The sequence below is a fragment of the Planococcus citri genome, chromosome 5 (genome assembly GCF_950023065.1).
Source record: "Planococcus citri chromosome 5, ihPlaCitr1.1, whole genome shotgun sequence".
NCBI classification, from domain to species: Eukaryota; Metazoa; Arthropoda; class Insecta; order Hemiptera; family Pseudococcidae; genus Planococcus; species Planococcus citri.
This window is the reverse complement of record NC_088681.1, coordinates 59,538,452-59,562,967: the sequence shown is the minus strand read 5'-3', so window position 1 is coordinate 59,562,967 and position 24,516 is coordinate 59,538,452. Positions and strand designations below refer to the sequence as shown.

The 24,516-nt window shown below is 36.6% G+C and overlaps 1 protein-coding gene across 1 annotated transcript in view; it reads right to left on the bottom strand.

Moving 5' to 3' along the window:
• Positions 1-161: 161 nt before the first annotated feature.
• Positions 162-24,516, bottom strand: part of sbb (scribbler) — a 133,734-nt gene continuing 109,379 nt past the window's right edge. Inside the window, exons 4-8 of the mRNA XM_065368644.1 lie at positions 17,802-17,922; positions 15,473-15,560; positions 7,439-10,758; positions 7,194-7,343; positions 162-2,453 (exon numbers count right to left, since the gene is read on the bottom strand). Coding sequence (XP_065224716.1) covers positions 7,273-7,343; positions 7,439-10,758; positions 15,473-15,560; positions 17,802-17,922 — 3,600 coding nt within the window. The 3' untranslated portion in view covers positions 162-2,453; positions 7,194-7,272. The remainder of the gene's footprint in view (positions 2,454-7,193; positions 7,344-7,438; positions 10,759-15,472; positions 15,561-17,801; positions 17,923-24,516) is intronic.

Below are 24,516 nucleotides of genomic sequence, written 5' to 3'. Positions count from 1 at the left end.
CATAAAAAATTATTAAAACAACAATTTCTCATCATTTAGCAAAGGAAAAAATTCTCTGAAGCTGTCCTTTGAACCCCCCCTCCCCTCCTTTCATCCATTACTTCATCTAAAACACCAACTCGTTCCCTCCCAACCTTCGACTTCTGCTAAAAAAATCTGAATTCTTTTAAAAATAATTTTATTTCCGAATACAGGTAAAGCGTGTTATTGCTGAAAATATTCATTATCGAAAAGTAATATCAACATTACTTAAAAATTAAAAAGAAATATATAATATTACATGAATAGAAGCGAAAAAAAAAAATATAAACAATAAAAAAATTACTCCTGTTATGTATATACCGTATAATAAAACGTAAATGCTAAATTTTCTATAAAATTACAAAAAATTTATTCTACCGATAAGTAGCATAGTGTGATAAAATAATTTGTACAACTGAAATGCTAAAATTTTTTTCCGTAATTAAAACGTCCACGCACCTAAAACAAAGGAAATAAACACACATGACTGAAACGTCACACACCCTTCTATCATATTTTAACCCCGTAATAAATAAATGTTTTTTATACACGACACTACTGCAGAAAAAAAAAATTATGGAGAAAAATTACTTACACACGCAAAATACAAACACACACACGCGCAACAATATCTAAAAATTATTATTTATAAGAAATATGTACCTATGTATAGTTTTTTTTTCATTATTTATAATATTTATATATACCTGCAACATGTCGTTCGAACAAAATTAACACAATTTTACACACAAGGCATCCATGAACACATTTTTACTCAAAACTCAAAATTTTTTCAATTTTTCAGTGCATTCTATTTAAACGGATAAAAGGTAAAGATTAATTAAAATCGTCGATAAAATTTTTAAAAAATGCCCTTTAAAAAAAAGTACATATTCGTATCAAAAAACAAAAAGAAAAGAAACTACAAAACTCGAATTTTTGTAACAAGTAAATAAAACACGATTACTACATTTCGATCATCGATACCAGTCGATTTTTTTCACGTCGACAGAATGAATTCATCATCATCTACACGTCTTCGTACAACACAAAAAAGGTACAACCTGATTTAAAAAAAAAAACAACGAAATAAAAAATAAAAAGAAACAGAAGAGAATAAAATTATAAAATACCCGGAAACAGGCGAGTCGTGAATAAAACTTGATAAGCCTTCATGAAACACTCTCACATTCTTAACAAAAATCTCATCCTTTATATACAATACAATTCCTTAAAAAAAAACACACGTACCACATGATAAAACATACTTATTCATAACAAAAAAATCAAAAGGGAAAAAAATGCTACAAAATGAAATTCAACGTTTTAAAAGAATAATCTAACCAGCTAGTTTAGGAGAATAAAGGGAAAGGGGGAACAAGGGGAGACAAAGGGTCGCTTATTTACAACAATAATAATTACAAACACGATAATTACAATGGAAAAATTCTCACTTAACACGCTTTTCAGTATTATAAACACTTGACTTTTTTTTTTTTTTCGAACATGTTTCACGTTACATAACTTAACTAAAAAGTAAATATATTATTAAAACGAGATCTAATATTCTTAACATAAAAACCTACAAATGAAAGACATTCGAATTCGAAATCAGAGGAGAAAACCCGATGTTTTGCGAAGGCGAGCGATGGCGCCCGAATACACTTACTTAGCTCTTTCGAAAAAAATAAATAAATAAACGACACGACGACGAACAAATAAAATAAAATCAGGCACATTTCGTCTCTTTCTTATATTCTTCATTATTTCAAAAAAGCTCTTCAAAAATAACATATTTATTCTTCACCAAGAGTCCAAGAATTACTTTTAAGCTCGGTGATTGGCTGAAGATTCGCGAGATGTAAAATTCTGCCACACACTAGAACAACATTAACGAACAACAAAAACAACGACACTATTTTCTTTTCTGGTTTCTCTCTCTCTCTTTTTCTTTCTGTACGCGATACACGATGTGATAATTTCGTAGTACACTTCTCTCTCATTCTTTTTTTTATTTTTTTCGTAAATTTGTAGGAAAATAAGACAGATATAATAGGAAACGAACACAAAATTTCGAAAATATCGAAACGTATTACCCTTATCAGTTATCAACACTTAGGTACGAATAATTATTACCATAAATATTATTATTAGTAATTAAATAACGAGACTGATTGAATAGACGCCGATGGCGAACTCATTGGCGGTGGTTTTTTATTTTCTCGAGGCCTCTAGACGCCTGCATCGTGTACCTTACTAATTCATCATTTTGATATATTTTTCTCGTTGATGTACTTCGCATCGCGAACGCAATTTTTTTTCCATGTTGTTGGATGACTGAAGACGTGAAATGTCCTATCAATAGGTAGGTATAGGTAGGTAGGTAGTATTTGGTATATTAACGCTTTTGCATTATATATTCCGCAGATTTACTGTTGAAATAAAACAGAAAGAAACGAATTTGTTAGTTGATAATAAAGTTGTAAAAATATACGAAAAATGAAATAATTATTTATGTTGAAAGAATAGATAAATTAAAATAAGGGCAATAGAACTTGAAAATAAAAATTATTTTATAATCTACAGTATTAAAATAATTAATGCTTCAAATCAAATTTCTTCTTCTAAAAAAAATATATATATATTTTTCAACAATTTGATCATGCTTGTTCAATTTTGTTGAATTTTACAGAAATTTCATCACTTTTTGATAATGTTATGTGACTAATTTCGAAAAAATTCAAAAATTCCGCAAATTTTCAATGAGCTTGTAGGAATAATTTGATTTGAAAAATGAAAAAGAGCAGGAAAAAACTCCTTCAATTACGAGAAATGTATGATTATTGATTTCGGATTCGGATATTATCTCCTCGTAAAATAACATTAAAGAACGCAATTTGTCGTAATCATCTAGCGACGTTATCTCATTTTAAATAAAAATAACGCCTGAAAATATGAAACATTTTTCTATAGCAAATTTCATGGATAATCGAATTAAAAATATGGGATTCGATTACTCGGAACTTGCATCTTAATTATAAAAACTCGACACAAGAGACACTTCAGTCGATTCAAAAATTATCTATGTACAATTTTTCGAAGTCATGCGTTTGAAAAGAAAAATTAGTAAAATCGAAAGCAATGGGAAATTGACACGATAAAGGAACTAAAGAAACAATAAACATTTTCAAAAACACCTTTTGTATTTTTAAATTTCTAGTTTCAAATTACTTTCGATGAAAGTTCATAATTTCATGAGGTTTTGGCACTTGAATGAAGAAGCAGAGCAGTGGGAGGGAAATTAGAGGAAAAATGTTCATGAAAATTCAATCTATAGAACTTTTTTAAGAGTAATTATTTTCTCGCCAGCAGACACTGCTTTTCCAAAAACTGCCTCAAATGAAAATCCATATCAACAAAATCACCTCGTGAAATTTATAAAATTCTCCCAATAAAAAAATTACAAAAACTCGGTAAAATTCAAAAAAAAATTGGGAAAAATCAAAAAAAAAAAAAAAAAATGTGGACAATTTCACTGTGTCAGAGTATAAAAACATTCGTAGAAAATTACCCCCCCCCCCCTTCAATCACATGAAAAATTATTAAAACCACTTGAAATGACAGAAACATACCTAATTAAAATGGTCTAAAAAAAAATAAAAAAACGTGATAAAACGGCTCGACAATGAAGAAAAACTCGACAAAAATTGCATAAACTGAAGAAAATTACTAAAAATTCATCAAATATTGTTAAAATTAAACGAATTTTTCTGTTTAAGTAGATCATTAACATTTTCAAACAGAAAAAAATTGGCCAAATGAAAAAAAAATCACGGAAATTGCTTTTTAAAAAAATCTTACAATGTCATGAAAACGGCTGAAAATAATTGAAAATTGATATAAAAACACAAAATTTGAGCAATTAATTCAAATAATATGAAAAGAAAATTATTAAAATTGCGAAAAAATTGATCAAAATAAAATGAACGTTTACAACAATTAATTTGAATCTGCTTTGGGTCTAAAATCGCTAAAAAAAAAACAAACCATGACTTTACTCGTTTTGAATTACCAATTGATTTTTTTTTTCGAAAAAAATTTACTCGACTTTTCGACACGCTTTTGGAGCTTAAGTAGGTACTTTTCGAATACGAGGAGGAGGGACAATTTCAAAAAATAATTCAAACGAAAATTTGAATTTGTCTCGCAGACATTACTTTGAACTTTTTTTTTGCTCAACTAGAGTTTGTACTCGATTTTTTTTTCGAAAAAAATAATTTTGATGATCAAAAAAACATGGAAAAAGTAGGCAACTAAAAATAATTTAAAAAGTTACAAAAAACGAGCAAAACAGTTGATAAGGAAAATAACTACTCTAAAAAAAAAAAAACAGAACATAAAATGAAACGTTTGGTTTTTCAATTTGAAAAAGTTGAACTAGCAACATATTTTGCAACATTTTGGTTAAAAAGGGAGTGGAAGGCTTATCGAAAATTTTAGCAAAAAAAGGCAGAAGGGTCTTTTTAACAATTTCCAGCAAAAATCGTAACTTGTGTACAATTTTTTCAAAAAAAAAAGTAACACTTTATAGAATTTTTTGAACAATACATAAATAAGCACAAACAATTGACATTTTTGCTCAAAAGCTAGAATTTTCAATAATTTTCAAAAAAACAAGAATTTTTGTCAATTTTTGGAAAAAAATAGGACTTTTTGAAAACCAGTGGCAAAAAATTATGCTTACACGCAATTTTTGAGAAATAAGCGAAAATTTTGGGCAGTTTTTAATTGAGAAAAAAATGTGATTACGCTTTCTGAAATTATTCTCTGCGAAAAAACGACCAATTTTTGTGAATTTTTGGAAAACCCAAGAATTTTTCACTTCAAATTTTCAATGCAAGACTGACTAAATTTTAGCAAAAAGCTGAACTTTTTGGTAACTATTACTGAAAAGTTATAATTTTTCGTAATTTTTTTAGAAAGTGATTTTTTGGCATTTTTTGACAAGAGACGATCGAGACTTTTGAGTCATTTTTGAAAAAATGTCGACTTCTAGGAATTATTTTAGAAAAAGCGTCCATTTTTAACGAGAATAGAGACTATTTCTGACAATTTTGACAGCAAACAGGATTTTTAAAAATATTTTTGGCAAACAGCGAGACTCTGACAATTTTAACATAAGGCAAAATTATTTTTCCTTTCTTCAAAAACTCAAATTTTTGAAAATTTGTAAAATAAATAAATAAAAATATAAACTGAACTCAGAATTTAAAGAAGAGATTTCGAAGAATAATTTTGTAAGAAAATTTGAACGGTTTTTCATTCAAAGAATGATCAAAAAATAGAAAAGTGAATCAACTCCTTTCGCTTTACATTTAAAAAAAATCATCTGCAGACTTTTTCAAGGTTTTTGAACAAAATTCTTGAATTATGATCATATGAAGGGGGGGGGAGGCCAAAGACGATATCCGAAATATTTCGACTTGAATACAAATACTTGCACATTGGCAGAACAGGAGCAAGCAGAAGCAGAGGAAAAGCAATAATTTTTCCAAAAATTTTCAGACACTTATACGAAAATTTTAAAACACTTTTTGTCGTAATCATCTAGCGACGTTATTCAACGCAAATTAAACAACGCCTGAAAATATGAGACATTTTTCTATAGCAAATTTCATGGATAATCGAATTAAAAATATGGGATTCGATTACTCGGAGTTTGCATTTTTCAGTCAAATTGACAATTTTCGTTCCTTCTTCGAAACAATTTCGATCAATGGGACAGTTATTATCATCAAATTATTTTATTCGTATTTTGTCGTAATCATCTAGCGACGTTATCTCATTTTGCAAACGAAAATAACGCCTGAAAATATGAAACATTTTCTATAGCAAATTTCATGGATAATCGAATTAAAGGTATGGGATTCGATTACTCGGAGTTTGCATTTTTTTTTTTTTTTTTTATTACAGTTTGGTAATTTTCGTCTTATCTTTGAAAACCATTTATGTAGGTTAACATGGGATAAATTACCCTATGGAGATTTATCATTCGTAATTTTGTCGTATTCATCTAGCGACGTTATCTCATGTCGAAGGAAAGAACGCCTGAAAATATGAGACATTTTTCTATAGCAAATTTCATGGATAATCGAATTAAAAATATGGGATTCGATTACTCGGAGTTTGCATTTTTCATTAAAATTGACAATTTTTGTTCCTTCTTCGAGACAATTCTGATCAATGGGACAGTTGTTATTATCATAAAATTATTTTATTCGTATTTTGTCGTAATCATCTAGCGACGTTATCTCATTTTTTAAACGAAAATAACGCCTGAAAATTTGAAACATTTTCTGTAGCAAATTTCATGGATAATCGAATTAAAAATATGGGATTCGATTACTCGGAGTTTGCATTTTTCAGTCAAATTTACAATTTTCGTTCTGCCCTTGAAAAAATTTCGATCATTGGGACAGTTATTCTATACGCAGATCATCAAATTATTTTATTCAGTATTTTGTCGTAATCATCTAGCGATGTTATTTCATTTTTTTAACGAAAATAACGCCTGAAAATATGAAACATTTTCTATAGCAAATTTCATGGATAATCGAATTAAAAATATGGGATTCGATTACTCGGATTTTGCATTTTTCAGTCAAAGTGACAATTTTCGTTCCTTTCTTCGAAACAATTTCGATCAATGGAACAGTTATTATCATCAAATTATTTTATTCGTATTTTGTCGTAATCATCTAGCGACGTTATCTCATTCTAAATGAAAATAACGCCTGAAAATATGAAACATTTTTCTATAGCAAGTTTCATGGATAATCGAATTAAATTCGTGAGATTCGATTACTCGGAGCTTGCATTTTTTAGCACAAATTTGAAATTTAGTCAATGGGAAAATTTTTCCCTATGCATATTAATTGATAAAATGATAAATAATTACTAAACAACGTTAATATTTTGTCGTAATCATCTAGCGACGTTATTTCACGTAAAAAGGAAAACAACGACTGAAAATATGATACATTATTTTCTAGCAAGGTTCATGGATAATCGAATTAAATTCGTGAAATTCGATTACTCGGAGCTTGCATGTTGAACAACCTCCACATTAAACACAACAAAACAAAACGCCTCAAATTCAAAAAAATACTCACAGTGAGAATTAGTCAACACTATACAACAGGTTCGTAGAAAAATAAGCAAGATTTAAAACAACGCGCCCTCGTCATCGGTTCATTTCGGCGAATACGGATTACTTCCCGCCGAAGCGACGGCAGCCGCTTGTTCACTGGCTAAGACTGCAGCTAAAATGGGCACACAAAAACACCACAATATTAGTCCACCTTCTCACAAGGCGTAACATTACCGTATATCGAACTCAATGCATCGAAATTCTCACCTCCGTACGGAGCCGGATACTGGCCTGGCAACAAAGGGTACCCTAATCCGACATGGGTATGGTGATGTGTATGGACATGTCTTTGGGGCGGCGGCGATCTCGAATCTTTCCCATCTACCGACGTCATCTTCCCCCCTTGCGACGCTCCACCGCCCGAAAGTCGATCCGAGGTCGACGTAGGGGTCAGCTGAGGAGCGTTCATCGCCGACTGCTGGCCGTTGGCTGCCGCCGAAGGAGACGCGTTCGTCGTCGATACCTTAGGCGTCGGCGATTTGATGGCTCGTTCTTGCAGCTCGTGTATTTTATGCGAAGACGGATTATAATACTGACTAGCATGATGATTCAACAGATCCAACGCTTTGGTAGCCGGTCCGCTGGGCGGCCTCGATAGATCTTCGGGCGCGTGGAAACGCGGCATTTGCGGATGCATCTGCGCCGGATGATGCATATACGGCGAGCTACCGTACGGACCAGCCGGTACGATCATCGGACTACCCATCGCCCGGTACATGGGATGAGCGGTGTCGAACGGTAGGGCGCCGTAATGCGGCGACTGCAGGTAGCTGGAATGGAAGTAGTACGACGACGTCGGCGGAGGTGGAGGACCTTGCGTTTCCATCGTCGGTTTGACGCCTTCTTGTTTCACCTTATCCGAGTCTTTCTTATCTTCAGCTAGTTGCTGCTTATCTTTGTGCTTTCCACCGCCTCCTCCGCCGCTCGACATCAGGCCGGACTTGGAGTTGACCGAATTCGGCGGCGGAGTCGCTTTCAAAGGCGCTTCCGCCGAATGACTCGTATGATCTTTACGTCTCTGTTGTTGCTGTTGCTGTTGTTGTTGCTGCTGCTGTTGTTGTTGCTGCTGTTGCTGATGTTGTTGCTGTTGTTCGGCGTACACGTTGTAATATCTGCGCATTTCGTCTTGCTGTTGTTGTTGATGCGACTGCTGTAGCGAATGAGGCGGAGGTTGTTGCTGCTGTTGCTGTTGTTGTTGCTGTTGCAGCAATAGCAGATGTTGTTGTTGCTGCTGATTGAGCTGAGACGAAGGAGCATGCTGAGGGGGCGGTTGCTGGGGCGGAGGTTGTTGCTGCTGCGAACCCGGATGATGCAGGCTGCTCGGAGGAGGTTGCTGATGCGACTGCTGCTGCATTTGTTGTTGATGTTGCTGTTGCAGGTGTTGCAGCTGCATTTGCTGGTGTTGCTGGTGACGAGCGGCGTGCAGATAGGAAGATGCACCTAGTGGGCTTCGGGCTTCGGGTATGACGGAATCTTTGACGACGCCGCCGCTCGAATACGGCGACTCTAGCGAGCTTTTCGAGCCGATCGAGTCGAGTTTACTCTTGGAGAGGGCTGCGGGCGAATACGGAACATGCGTGCCGACACTGGACGACGTCTGTTTGACTAAATCCGTCGGTCCGGGGCTTTTACTCTCCTCTTTGATCTCTTTATCGGACGAGCTGTTGGACGATACCATCGGTATGGGGTAATTTTGGCCCAGATTGAATCCGTACGGCGGGTAATCGTACGAATAGAAGTGTTGCGGCAGCAGTTTCTGCGGCGCCATTTCCATTTCTTTTTTATCTTTCTCCGAGCCGGAGCCTAGCTTAGGATCGTTACCCTTATCCGAGTCTTTTTTCGGCGCGTCCGGCTGCACCGAAGGTACCAAATAGGGAGGCTGGCCGTAAAACGGGTACATGTTGAAATGCTGCATCGCGTGAGGCGAATGAGCGCCCGCCGTACCCTCTAGTGATTTTTTATCCATCGGTATAGGTTTGTTTTTCGAATCGACGGTGGTAGCGACCTCAGCCTCGAGTACGGGAGCACCGTCATCCGAGATATCCGAATACGCCGGGCTGTGGACTTCTTCGCGCGACGCTGATTCGACTTTGTACTGTTGCTGCTGTTGATGTTGTTGTTGCTGCTGTTGTTGGTGCGTTTGTTGTTCCAGCGAAGCGAGCGAATGCGGACTACCGGCCGGCGATTTGCGACTCTTTTTACGCTGCGGTGGTTGAGACGACGACGACGACGAGGATGAGGTAGCCGACGACTGTAACTTGGCAGCGGCCGATGATTTATCTTTGGTGGATTTGTCGTCTTGCTGGAGCAACGCCGAGACGGGTTTCACTTTGAATTGAGGTAGCTTCGGTACAACGCCGACGCCTGGCACCGATTGGCCGGTTTGCTGGTGCGTCGAGGCGAACCCTAGACCGGGTACAGCTGCGGCTACGGCGGCCACCGAGGCCGGCGAAGGCGATAATGGTATTTGAGGCGCGATCGACGGAGGCGAAGGAGACGTCAGACAGGGCGGTTGAGGCGGCTGGCCGATCAGCTCGTTAGGTATGGATACCGACGTCACAGGGATATTCGTACCGGGCACCGTGCCGATGGCGGTACTGATCGATCTACTCACGCCGGAAACGTTTGAGGTGGTTAACGAGGACGACGACAACGGAGCTTTAGCAGGCAGACTCGCGGCGGTCGCAGCTGCCGCGGCCATTTCTTCGGCTATACCGCTAGGTACGACGCCGAACCTGAGCACGCCAGGTTTGACGACCGTTTTGTTATCAACTTGAGGAGGCCCCGACGGTTCAACCGGCACCGGGTCCTGGTCGGCGATGCCATGCGTATGCGTTGCGTGAGGCGACGCCGGATGCGTCAAGGATGATGCCGAAGTGGCAGGAACTGTTTCGCTGATCGGCGTCGCCGGCTCGCTTTCCGTCTCGTCTTTGGCGCCGCCTCGCTCCGATTTCACCGATTGCTGGTCGGCAGGACTAGGCATCTCTTCCGTCTCGGACATGCTGCCCGATTCTTTGGTCGCGTCGTCGTCGTCGACCGCGCTCGAGCCGCCGTGCGCGTGCGACTGGTGATACTTGAGGCCGTTCATTTGGCGGAACTTCTTACAACAGTTCGCCTCCGGACACTCGAACATGACCGGTGACGAGGGCGGACTAAGGGTAGCCTGCTGTGAGGTAGTTTTCGTTTTCTTATTGCTACTGCCGCCGCTGCCACCGCCGCCGCCGGAGCTGCCAGAGCTGCCGGAGCTTCCGTTGGCTTGAGGCGACGCCGACGATTCTTCTTCCGAAGGTCGACTTTTACGCTTACTGCCGCCCGATTCCGGCCGAGGTGGTACGAACGGCGTCGGCGAATTCGTCAGTCCTTTGCGGGTGCTCTTATTCGAACCGTTACTGCTGCTTCTTAACTTACTATGGACGGATGAACGCGTTTCGGTGAAATTACTCAGATCGTTGGTGGCGGCTCGGCCTCGTTTGGCTCGGCCTTTCGGTAGCCGCGCGTCCAAGTCGCTGGTCGGCGAATCGCAAAATCTACAAACAAAAAACAATCCTCAATTAGGCAAAAATCAACAAACTCCTTTCATCTCAAGCTAAAAATTGATTAATTCGTCGTCGTATTCGACGATAACACGACAGAGGAAAACCTGCGGTTGCTGCTGCTGTAGTTTCCACAGCCGCAAATAAATAACGACGATGACGACGACGACGATGATGATGGAAAACTTGTATACTAATAGAATATCGTAACCACTACTCGAATTTACCAACTGTAGATTAATAAGGGTACCTAAATCTACCGACAACTTCCAAATAGAGGTCTTTTAATACACTCCGCAAATTCACCTTTTCAACCCACCCCCTCCACTCCCCCATCTGCTACACCATCCACGCCGGCCCTAAAGCAACACGCAACTAAAAAGAAACCAAACTTATCGCTACGTTGAATAAATGACTTTTAATACGCCCGAAGGGTGTTTTGTAATTAGCTTTCTTGGGCCGAAATTTCACCCATTGCGGTGCCGCGCAGCGCGTTTCTCGTCTCGAAATGAGTTAAATTTTGACTCGTTCCCCTCTTTACCCCCCGAGCTCGCCATCGTGTAGTACCAATCCGTCGTTAAACTTTCCCAGCATCTTTACCGTACCCTTTGCTCCCCCTCCTATCTTCGAGGGTGTCTTGGAACCGTCGCCGAACTGCGTCGATTAGTATTATAAAGACTTCTGCTGAGAAGTTGAGAAGTTTTTTCTTCTCTTCTTTGTAATTCTTTCTTTTTCTTTTCTTTCCTTTTTTTTTCTTTCGTTTACGAAATTAAATTAGGGTGAAGTTTTTCTTTCATTTGTAATTACTCGTATTCTCGACGATGAGAATTCTCTCGAATTTTTATCGGATTATTAAATATCCCCGCAGCCTAGCTATTACCCGTCCGTTGAACGTTTCATTTGAACACAGAAATAACCGTGTGGTTTTCCTTCTTATTTTTTTTTCTCCGTTTTATTTACGTAATAGGATTTTCATGTGTCGCGAATCAAATTACGTTCGACACTATACTATATCAGAAAAACAATTCCATTGTGAGAGAATTATATTATTAAGGCTATATCGATCGATTCGTTTATATACCAATTCCCCGATGACTATTGAAGATTTCAGCTATGTGTATTTCGTAGCAGAAGATTCATTTTTTCGATGAATCATTAGAATCAAAATCGGGATTACTTTCATTCGAGTAAACTGTTGGAAAGTCTAAATGTTTTTACATCGCATGAAAAATCGTATAGAATCAAAATCACCTCTATAGAATGAGCATACTGAATTCTGAACCATCTTTGATAGAATCGTTCGCGAACGCTTGATGAAATAGAATTTGTTTGGAAACATTACTACGAGTATCTACAATTTTAGCACATTTTGACGTCTCGAGCATGTTGACAAAAGATCATCAACTGGTTCATAATTTGTTTTCCAAGTCTGAGAATTCCTCGTGAACGAATTTTCCCAAAGAATGATCAAATTATTCGTTCGCGAACGACTTTCACAAACATTGGAATTGATTTCACAATTTATTAGAGTACGATTTGTCAAATAAACTGCATTTAAAAAATTATTCACGAACAATTCTTATGACATGAATCGATGATTCGTTCGCGAACGAAATCATTTGAGACGAATTGAAAACTTGACATGGGGACTTGTTTTTATAGTAGACTTTCAATTCGTGACGAATTATCCCAAACGATTTCACAATTCGTTCACAAACGACCCTCTCATAACAGTGATGTCGATATTCGTTCGTGAATGACTCATAAAAAATGACTCTCTAAAAGGAAGCTCGATCATGAATCACGAACGATCTAAAACAAAAGCTGATTCGATAACACGTTCATGAACTGTTCAAACAAGTTATTAAGAACGAAATTCGTTCCAAAATGATTCAATTTGTGAGAACAAGGTTCAACAATTCGTTCGTGAACGAAACCATTCCAGGTAACTCGAAAAAGATCACCCACTTCAGTCGGCTTATACAATTCGTTCGCGAACGAATCCTTCAAATCCAAAACAATAATGTGGATATTCGTTCGCGAATGATTCATACACAATTACTCCACTTGATAACTCGTTAACAAACTGTCCAATTGTAGTAACTAAGGAGTACAATTCGTTTCTGAATGAATCGATTTGTGAAAAAGACAACTAGATAATTCGTTCGCGAACGAATCCTTCAAATCCAAAACAATAATGTGGGTATTCGTTCGCGAATGACTCATACAAAATGACTCCACTTGATAACTCGTTCACAAATTGCCCAATTGTAGCAACTAAGGAGTACAATTTGTTTCTGAATGAATCGATTTGTGAGAAAGACAACTAAATAATTCTTTCGCGAACGAATCCTTCAAATCCAAAACAATAATATGGATATTCGTTCGCGAATGACTCATACAAAATCATTCCACTTAAACTCATTCACAAACTGCCCAACTGTAGCAACTAAGGAATACAATTCGTTCCTGAATGAATCAATTCGTGAGGCAAAAAAACTCAATAATTCATTCGTGAACGAAATCATTCGGAATGATTCGAAAATCAAACGATTCTTCGTTCCAGCCCTTTTTTACGATTCGATCGCGAACGACTCTTCAAAAACAACGACACAGATATTCGTTCGCGAATGATTCGTTCGAAACGTCTCCTTCCATGAACTCTGACAATTTCTTCAAGAACGAAATTATACAAAATGATCATTAGTAATCGTTTAGAAAATTGTTTCCATTTGCTGAAGGCACAATTCATTCTCGAACGATTCAATTTGTAAAAGAAAAACTTGACACTTCATTCGCAAACGACTTCAGTTCTGGATCACAAATTAGTACTTATTTGCTTATCAACGAAGGTTTCAAAATCCGAATAGATCCATTCAGAAAAGGATGATGATTCATTGGCGAACGATTCATTCAATATGAATCGAAAGATTCGTTCGCGAACGAAAACACACTGTTATTCGATCACTACTTCGCTATTTGAGCAAAAATTGGAATACTCGCAAAATTCGTTCCAAAACGATTCAATTTCTGAAAAGCGATTCATCTGATAAGTCTACCGCGAATGATTCACTCACACAACGATTCGATGACTCGTTCGCGAACGAATTCCGCAAATTCGCAACATGAATGCGAACATTCGTTCGTAAATGAAACGAAAAAAATGACAAAATCCACACTTCCGATTCCGAAGATCGACGATCAATTCGCAAACGATTCACGCAAAACGATTCCAAACATTCGTTCGTGAACGATTCAGATAAAAAGTCAACCACAAGTTGACGAACGATTCATGTTTCATGGACGAGCCACTGATTATAATCAGCTGATAAATGAATTTTGGAAAAATCTGCTTTGCGAATCCTCGACGAACGATGATTCATTCGATTCCGAACGATTCGAAGATTCAATAGTGGATCTTTCACTCAGAAATTCAGAATCAATACTTTGAATTTTTTCCAACTCTCGAGTAATTTTAGTCAAATTGTCAGAAATTGATTAGACCAAAAAATTCTAAGGCAGATCCGTTATTGAAGGAAAAAATGAATCTTCTCATGATTCTAAAAGAATTGATGTTCTTCAACTGTGATTTTATATTTTTCTGTGAAATCACATCCAACGTTTTTTCTTCTCTTATCGCTTTTTTTTTTTTTTGTAAAGAGTCATAACAATAGAATAGTTGTTGGAGTCGTTCGTTCGTTCGCGAACGATTCAATACAAAGATTTTTCCTACCACTCCACTGAACTTTCAAATTTCATTTCAACGTCTCTGTTACCCTACAAAGTTGAGTCTTGAATATCAAAATTATTTCAGCTCTGTCGGTCGCGAACGATTTGAGCTACACAACTGAACGAATCGTTCGCGAACAATTCACATTAGACATTTTATTTTACTCGCAATTCAACTTCGTGATTGAAAATCAATTTGATTGCTTCCTCACTCCTGAATGGCCGAGTACCATGGTTTGGTTGATATTTCGGTCGCGAACGATTCTAAATGAATCATATCGTTCGTGAACGATTCATGCCAGCTGAAGTAAGTCTTCACATGAAATTTTTTGAAATTTGTCGACTTTTAGGAAAATTAAACATCACGCAGAATTATCGGTCGTGAACGATTCATTTGACCGAGACTACGAATCGTTCGCGAACGATTCACTCTTACTGAAACAAACTTCTTTCACAATAAAACTTTGTACATATTTTATGAAAAGAGTCACACCCGCATGCCATGTTGGACTGTCGTTCGCGAACGATTCACAATTTGATACGAATCGTTCGCGAACGATTTTCACGAAAATGACTCTCAATCCATTATTACTTCAAAAAATTAAGCATTTTACATTTTATAAAAAGAGTCACACTCGCATACCATGTTGGACAGTCGTTCGCGAACGATTCACAATTTGATACGAATCGTTCGCGAACGATTTTCACGAAAATGACTCCTTACCCATTTTTACTTCAAAATTGAGCTTTTTCCCCACAAATGAACATCGTTCAATGATCCAGTTACGTTTTTCATCCGATTCAACGACTCACCAAGACTTCAACATGTAAAAAATTCTTCAAAAAAAGTCCCCAAACCCACCACCACCATCATCGTCATCATCATCGTCATCAATTAGCAACTCTTTTATCGCCGATTTTCCCGCATTATCGTACACTTATCAGCGCAAAAGTACACAATCTGAACATCGTTGCTCACCTTGGAGGCGCCCAATCGTGCCTTGTGCAATCTAAAAGCGTACCGACGTATGTTTTCCCTCTCCACGTAACATTTACCACAAGAACACCTGAAACAAACCGTCGCAAAACACGAATTAATTACAATACTATACACAAATATGCAACGAACGTATGTATGTATTTTGATAAAACTGCATATTGAAAAAATTTCAATTTCTTATCAATTCGCGTTCATTAAATTTACCTTTTTACGACACCTTTCCCTTTCGAGGAGGAATTTTTCCCACATAAATCTCAATCTCGTATTTTACCAACCACTATACTGCATTTTGAAAAGAGTTGATTTCGTCAAAGCACGTCGTCGAAGAGAAGGATAAAACCGCTCGACAACCCATAGATAAGTATGCAGTACGTACTATGTACTCAAACCAGTTTATACCCATAAAAAAAAAAAAAACTTATTCGCCTATATAAATCGGCCTAGCCACCGCCGCCGCACACCGAGTGCGGCCGAGCTTAACGACCGTGAAATTTTGTACGAGCTTTTGACATAATAAATCACTAGGGGGCTTCGCCCCCTAGGTCGCTCCGCGACCTCGACCCCCAGCTCGCGCACTCGCTTCGCTCGTGCTGCTCGCCCTGGCCCTCGCTTCACTCAGGCCTCTCACCGCTTCGGGGCTCGCTTTTTTCACAATTCACAACTCAACTCATACCCCTGCTCCTAAATGCAAATCAGCTGAAATGTGTCAATAGCAAATTCTACTCTGGTTCTAAAGTACAATGTTTAAAAAATTCAAGTTTGAACTTGGGGTGTTGAATTACTCTGGTATACTTACTGACTTGATAATTATCATCATTTTTTTAGGAGTAAAATTTCTGAAATTCTATATGTAAAATTGGGTAGAAAAATGTTTGAAATTCTACTACAATGATGGCATAAAATGAGTAGGTAGTGAGTATGCTGGAGTAATTCAATCCTATGAAATGAAAATCTGAGGTAGGATAGTCAAATTTGTATCCCAAGTATAGAAAATCTACCAGTGGTTGCTTAGCTAAGGAAGGTACGTGACTTGAGCCACCCCCCCCCCGCGAGTGAAAATTAGAAATAATGCACGCAATAATGAACCGTTTTTTGTTTTTTCGACCCATTTTTTTCAACAAATTTTCGCTCTCACTTCACTTGAGCAGTAATTGCACCTTCATTTCCATACAATTTATCATACATTACGAAGGGTTTCCATTACATTACCTCTAATTTCGATTTTTCATACCTAAAAATCTGGTTTTTCCCTCTCTTTGAGAAAATTCTGGCTACACTGTACTGAACCCTTCTTCATCTTCACTTTAACTTTTTTACAAACAATGTTCCACTAAACATTTAAATTTGTGCTGTTGAAATAAAGTCCTAACCCAAAAATGATCTCAAGTGTAGAACCTCCTCTCCTTATTATTTGAACAGACAACAGACACTACATTCCAGTTTTGAAAAAATTAAATACGTACTATAGCAATGAATGTAACTCCCAACACAACAAACAACAACAACATCCCCATCCTCCACGTCACTATGCTGCAGTCACGCCCACTTAGCAACGTTCCGAGTGTAATGTTGCTGGTGCGTCGTAAAACGCGCATTTTTACACAATAGAAAACATGTTTTTTCAATTTTTTCGGCTCTTAGTTTGAAAAATTACGATTTTTTTTCCTTGATGACATATCTACACGTCAAAAGGAACGTTTTAAAAAAAAAATTGTCGAAATCGGTTCGATAGAAAAGGCTGGCGAACTCTATCAAGGTTTCTACTCGAAATCTATTGTTTAAACACAATAGAAAACGTGTTTTTTCAATTTTTTCGGCACTTAATTTTAAAATTTTCGATTTTTTTTCCTTGATGACATATCTACACGTCAAAAGGAACGTTTTAAAAAAAAATTCGTTGAAATCGGTTCAGTAGAAAAGGCTGGCGGACTCTATCAAGGTTTTCCATCAAACATCTTTTAATATATAAGGATACTCAAATGCCCCCCCCCCCCCCACAATGACGTTTCGTTCAAAGAGGCTCATTTTCCATCAAATCAATGACGAAATTTTCAATTTCAAAAAAGACCACCGAGATTGTACCCTCTGTTTTCGTTTCAAAGGCGCTGATTCGTCTTTCGACTTCTTGTTCTCCATCGCCCAGTCTGAGAACCCTACGTCCTCCTCTGACTCTGCACATTGAGAATGAGAAGAAACAAAGAGACGAACGAGACGATACACGACCAACGACGACGGCAATCGACGCGGCGCGGCGAGCCGGTCGAACAACGCAGCCGGGCATCAGCGTGAAGTAATTAAAATGGCTCACCTTCCGTTTCATGCCATACGATGCCTTCTAAGGTAACGCTGGTACCCGGTTCGCAAGGCCCTAGGCAATCTGGTTCTGTCATTGTACTGATACTGGTCCCGACGCACGCATCTTTCGTCTCCTGCAAAACACACACAAAGCAGACCAACGACGTTAGAAAAACGCTTAAATTACCTACAATCGTATATTACGTAAATATTATCTACACACAATTAACAATTATTATCATTATTATTATTATTATTATTATTACTAGGTATTATGACTGCATCGAGTCGACGACAACGTTTTAACAAAACCACTTCCACTACCACCACCTGCTCCATCAACCGTATCGCAACCAGTTACAATACAGTGCACTTTGGTGCACTTGTTGCTGTTATTGTTGTTGTTGTTGATGCTGCTGCTCTGCACAACAGATTCAGAAGTAAAGGCGGCGCGACGCGGCGGTGGCGGTAACTTGTTATATCATTATCGTTTGTCGCGTTTATTCTCCTATACATATAGGTACTTGTTACACTTATTTGTACATAATTATTCCATATACATAAAAGAAAACCATCGAATGGGAGAAAAAAAACCAGCAGCAGATACACAAACGACCAGACCACAATAATATGTACATATTACTGCTAAATATCGTTTACACGTAACAAATTATACTCCTCCTATCTTTAGCCATTTACTTGTCCTCCTCCTCTCTCTTCCTCAAATAATATGTACCTTTTTAGTTTTTTTGCACTAAAAAAAGAAACATGTACATACAGGTAACAGTATCTATGGATAATAGGTACGTCCTTCTTGCTATCTTCTGCCTGCACTCTCCTCATCCTCACCCTTCCCACAGAGCTTCGCCAAGTTGGACATTACGATACATTTTTATGCACAATATTATTAGAATGTGTGAAAAATTACTATCAGTCAGTTTTTTGAATTTTTTTCCTATTATCAAATCCGACTAATTTGACACAAATCACAAAAGTGTTAGACACATTTAGAAAATACTCACTATCTTGACTTTGAAAATTGAGCAATTTTTTGCATAATTTATCGGCAATTCTTTTTTTAAATTCCGTGACTTTGATGTCAAGCCAATGATAATAAATCAGTTCCTGAGAATTTGTCACATAAAGATCAGAAGTATAGTGGGAGAGGGAAAAATCCGTATCGCAAAATTCGAATTTCAAAAAAACAAAATTCTAAACTTATTATTCATTTTCATCAAAAGATCAATCAATTTTCGCAAACCTACCTCCCACCCCCTCTTCTGTATGAGATAATCATCGAATGTAAAATTGAGACGAATTCAAGAATAGGTCAAAAATAACACACAAAAGTCCATAAAAAGCACCAGGCAAAATTCTAGACGCCGATGTTCTCACTCGTGATTTGAATTTTGAAACTTCTAGAAAAAATTTGAAAAGTTAAGTAGGAAAAAACAGGACTTTGGTTAACTTTGGTTAAGATCTTTTGGCAAAAACATTTTTTGAATACTTCGAGGATATTTTGGAGAGTATGCGGTACAAAAATATTGAATTCCGATTTCGCCCCCCCCCCTTTCTTCTGAAGAAGTGATTTTTCCGGACTTTTCTCGACTTTTCAGGATAATGTTGCTATTAATATGCTCCAACAGCGAGGAGGGAGAGTCAATTTGGTGGGGAATAAGCTTTACATTTATTCGAGCCAGAATTTTTTGAGGTCAAAATGTTTTCAGTTTAAAGAGAACTAGAATTTTTTTTTTTAAATATGCAAATGGAAAATTACAACAATTGATTGAGGAAATCAAAAAAAAGACAACAAATTTTCGCAAAAAAAAAACATTTTGGCTGTTTTGGCAATTTTGGCAAAAATGGCATTTGACAAATTTTTGTAAAAAATGGCAGTTTTTAGAAACTTGGACAAAAATTGCATTTTTGACAAACTTGGGACAAAATGGCACTTTTGACAAACTTGGGACAAAATGGCACTTTTGAGCAAAATGGCACTTCTTGCCAAATTTTTGGCAGAAATGGCACTTTTTGACAAATTTTGTCAAAAATGGCACTTTTTGGCAAATTTGGACAAAAATGGTTAATGAATTCTTTTAGCAAAAAAAAAAATGGATCCTTTTTTTTGCCAAAAATGGCACTTTAGGCAAAAAAAGGCACTTTAGACAAAAAAATGGTGCTTTTTTGGCAAATGTTGGCAAAAACTGTACTTTTTGACAAATTTTAGCAAAAAATTAGAAAATTGTACTTTATGATAATTTTGTTAACATTTTCGAATATGAAATTAAATGTCAATTTTGGCTAAATGAATAGCATTTCTGTCACCGGAGTGTCACATACAGAAAACTGGAGCTTTTATAGAAATTTAGAAAAGAAAAGGACTTTTTGGCATAATCTTCACCATAAAAAAAAATTAAAAAATACATACTTTTGTTAGAAAATTTTTCTATAAAGTGACATTTTTTTACAATTTTGGTCAAAAAAAAAGGCTAATATTTGGTAATTTTGCAAAAATTGAGACCTGTTTTGCGCAACAAAAAGTTGGACTTTTTGACAAATTTTAGCAAAATATTATTAGACAAAAAAATAGGCTTTTTTTTGGAAATAAACGCAGAAAGGACTTCCATTTGACAATTTGAAAAACATAGGAACTTTTTTACTTTTTCAACAATTTTGGCAAAGTTAGAATTTGTCGGAAATTTTTACCAAAGACCGTAATTTTTCACAAAAAGTAAGACTTCTGATAATTTTGTCAAAATTTGCAAAAAATGAAATTGAATGACAATTTTGGTTATATATATATAGAATTTTTTCACACAGGCAGAAAGAAAATGAAGTAGCAATTTAAACAAAAAAAAACAACTTTTTGGCAACCTTGACAAAAAAATACCTACTCTCATTTGACAATTTTGCAAAAAAAAGAACTTTCATTTGATATTTTTGAAAAAAATAGAAGTTTTTGACAATTTTGACAAAAATGAGACATTTTGACAATTTTGGCGAAAAACAATACTTTTTTGGCAATCATGATAGTTTTTTTTTGGCAATTTTAGCTTTACAGTAGACTTTTTTTTTTTGGAAATTCAGGGAGAAAATAGTTTATACACATTTGTCGAAAACAACAAAGTTTATTTCACCATTTTGAGAAAAAGAACAGGACTTTGCGGACAGCAAAAGCAAAATTTATGTTTTGGTTGTTCAGGCAAAAAATAAGCAAAAGTTTCTTAGCAAGTTTGGCAAAAATTAGCGTTTTTCGACATCTATTGCAAACAATGAGACTTTCTGAAAATTTTAGCATAAATTGGACTTTCGTCTGTCAATTTTGACAAAAAAAGGACCTGATTTTTGAAAAATTTTCCAAAAAAGTGACTTTATTTTACAATTTTAGAAAAAATTTAATTTTTTTGACAATTTTGTCCAAAGGTAGGATTCTATTTGAAATTAAGGCAAAAATCATTTCAATTTTTCGCTGTTATAATGTCTTCAAACATTTCAATTTTTTTTTTTCAAAAGAACGTTTATAAATACAATTCATTTTTTCAAAATCCATTTCCAACCAAGAAGGAAATGAAATTGAAAAAATATAAAATCTTGATTCAAAGCGGAAAGACGAAAACAAAATACATAAACCTATCTAAATAATCATTTTTAGAAATTCAGCGAACTCAAGTTCTACATTTTCATCCTCCAAGGTAGGAGGGGGGGGGGCTATTGAATACTGATTCTCTGATTAAAATGAACCAAACCCAACTCATGACTCAAAAAAATAAAAAAAACATATTCTACCAAACTTAAAATTTAAAGGCGCGAAAACCTCACAAATCATACTCAAACGTACCAAATTGACCATTTTTTCGGTCATTTCAATAAACTCACCAACAGGCACGAGAGCAACGAGAAGTAAAAACAAGCACAGTGTAATACATCGTACATACATACATAGGTACATACGTATAATCTCATTTATAGAGAGTTTATCAACGCATTCTTGACCTTTGCTTTCGAAACGAGCGAAAAAACCTCTTAGAACGAGACTCCAATTCGAATATCACGCTCGATTAACCCGCCTTGGCGTCGCTCAAACCTTTTTATCGTCATTTTTCGAACGATAAGCGTTACTCGTTCGAGTTCTGGTCACCCTATCAACAGGCGGACGTTAAACGTTAACGCCGCGCCGGTTAAATTCGCATCAATCAATTCGACGGTATATTCGACATGTATTATTTTGATGATATTTATGTAGGTAATTAGGTATACCAGTTACCAGATTACAAATCGAATCTCCTCGAATAAGTATAATTATACGTATATTCGAACGAAAATGAACTATACGCTCTAAAAAAAATTCAAACGGAGTGAAAAAAGCAATCATGACGAAGTTATTGAAAAATAGACAGATTTAATCGAACTCGGGAACTCGTTCGTTAGATAAAAAATTAACTATGTTGCAAGGTGAGGTAGGGGGACTTGATCAAAATAGTAGAACTACATTATACAACCAAAATCAACACACTCATATTCCGCAAAAACATTTTCAAACCCTAGTAAAAAATTCTCTATCAACTCAGCTCTAAAAAAAATGAAAAAAATAAATGCAAAACTCCCTGCATCACGACGATAAACCGAACTCCGATTAATCGATCGCTACTCTCCTCCGTAGAAATCCTCCTCGCGTATGTTTTCCACCCCCTCTTACCAATTCGATAAAATTACACACAATAAACGGTTATAATTCTCGCTTTTATACTGCCGAGAAGAGATGCACAAACCGGGGCAGATATTCCTCCGAAGAACACTCGACTGTAGAGAAAACACCTCGATATTACACCAATTTAAAAGCGAGCCTGGTATATAAATTTTACGAGCACAACCACCCATCGCGTTGCCTTTTCTTTTAAGCCTTCTCACCCCGTTGCTCGCTTCTGCATGTCACAAATGCGTCAGCAATTTACTATCGAAACGCCAACCTCGATACGACAATTTTTATCGCGCCTCCATTCGCGCTGTAAGAAGTACGTAAACGATTATCGCACATTCCAATGGTCCTATAACCATAGGAAAGGTTAAACGAACGCGAAGAAACGATGAAGAGCAATGAGCAAACTCCAGAGAGAGACAAATCACTTCCCTCCGCTTCCTCCTTGCTGCCAAAATCGACACACGAGAGCGTCGTCTTCGTAAATACGAGCGTAAGAATCGCACGAAAAATTTAAAAATTTAAAATCAACGTCGTCATTTTTTAGTACTTCTGCATCTCTATCGTCAGATCACATCATCCAGCATATCCATGGCTCATCTTACCATTACACCAAAGATTAAAGAGATAGAATACGAAGATGAAGGTGCTACATGTTTGTCGTCGTCATCTATCGAAAACTATTCGGTTTTGCATACTTTTCGCAGCACATCATCATATCTATAATATCTTCGCGAATAAACGCGTTGTTAAAAGAAATGAGCGCTATCGATAAGGACAAGAGTGAAAGGGGGGAGAGGAAGGGAGCCATGAAGAGGCCGGTGAAACACGCCGAACATGGGCCGTCACTGATATTAATGTTTAATGACGCGTGAAAAGCCATTAACTACAAAGTTTTATTTTCACTTTTTACTGCCAACCAGCTAGCCAGCCAGTAACTGAACTAAAATAATTTTTTTATTCCGTTCGAGAACGCGCATTATCGATTAACCAAGCGCAAGACAGACTCGAGGGAGGGAGGGGGCTCGTAGCCAGGGCAGAGGACAGGGTGAGGGAGACGAGAGCACAATCGTAGAAAGAAAAATGCACATTCATATCGTGTAAGCAGAAAAAGAAAGAAAAGAATGGCAACATATCGTAAAAAAGTTTTTACACAATCGTTCATCTTTACCTCCTCCCCCTTCTCTCTTCTGCTCCTTAGTTCAATAAATTTCACGTTTATGTCGTCGAAGGTACGTGAAATTGATAAAAAATTTATTCTCCGTGGGGTATCGATAGGTCTCAGGTACCTCAAACTGAATTTAATCAAATCTACAGTGGATCTGGAGCCTCCAATATATAAATTGAGATAGCCAATTCCATGTGATCGTATCACGCCGAATCTACTGGGCCAATTTTTTTGAAATTTTGCCACACAAAATAGCTCGCCAAGGAGAAGGTTTACCACCCAAAAATTTCGAAATTTGCATCCAAATTGTAAAAAAAGGTGAAATAAAATCTCTATACAAACTAGAACACATTTTTGAGCAAATTTGATCAGCATCAAAAATTGCTGAGCACTTCAAACTTCTGCAGAAACAAAAAAAATGAAATCAAATCGAAAACCAAAATCAAGAAAAATACAAATACCTAATTGCAAAAATAAGTAAATCCGAAAACAAAAAATTGAAAATGAAAAAGAATCGAGAAATTTCATCTCCACAATCTCGAAATTGAAAACAAAGAATTCTACAAACAAAACTGAACATGAGAAAACGAAATGAAAAAACAAAATCTTGAAATTATATAAATGAAATTAATCTTCAAAACGCTGAATCGAAACAAAAGCAATAAAAACGAATTGAAAATCCAAATCGGAAACTATCATAAGAAATGAAAATGTAAACACAAAAACACACCTTTCTTAATATTTTAGAAAAAAATCCATCGTGAAAAAAATGAATCGAAACAACAAACAAATAGCCAAAAGCAAGAAACAAACTTGAGAAAACAAAAAGGAAATGGATAAACATGAAAATTCCGGAGACGAAAT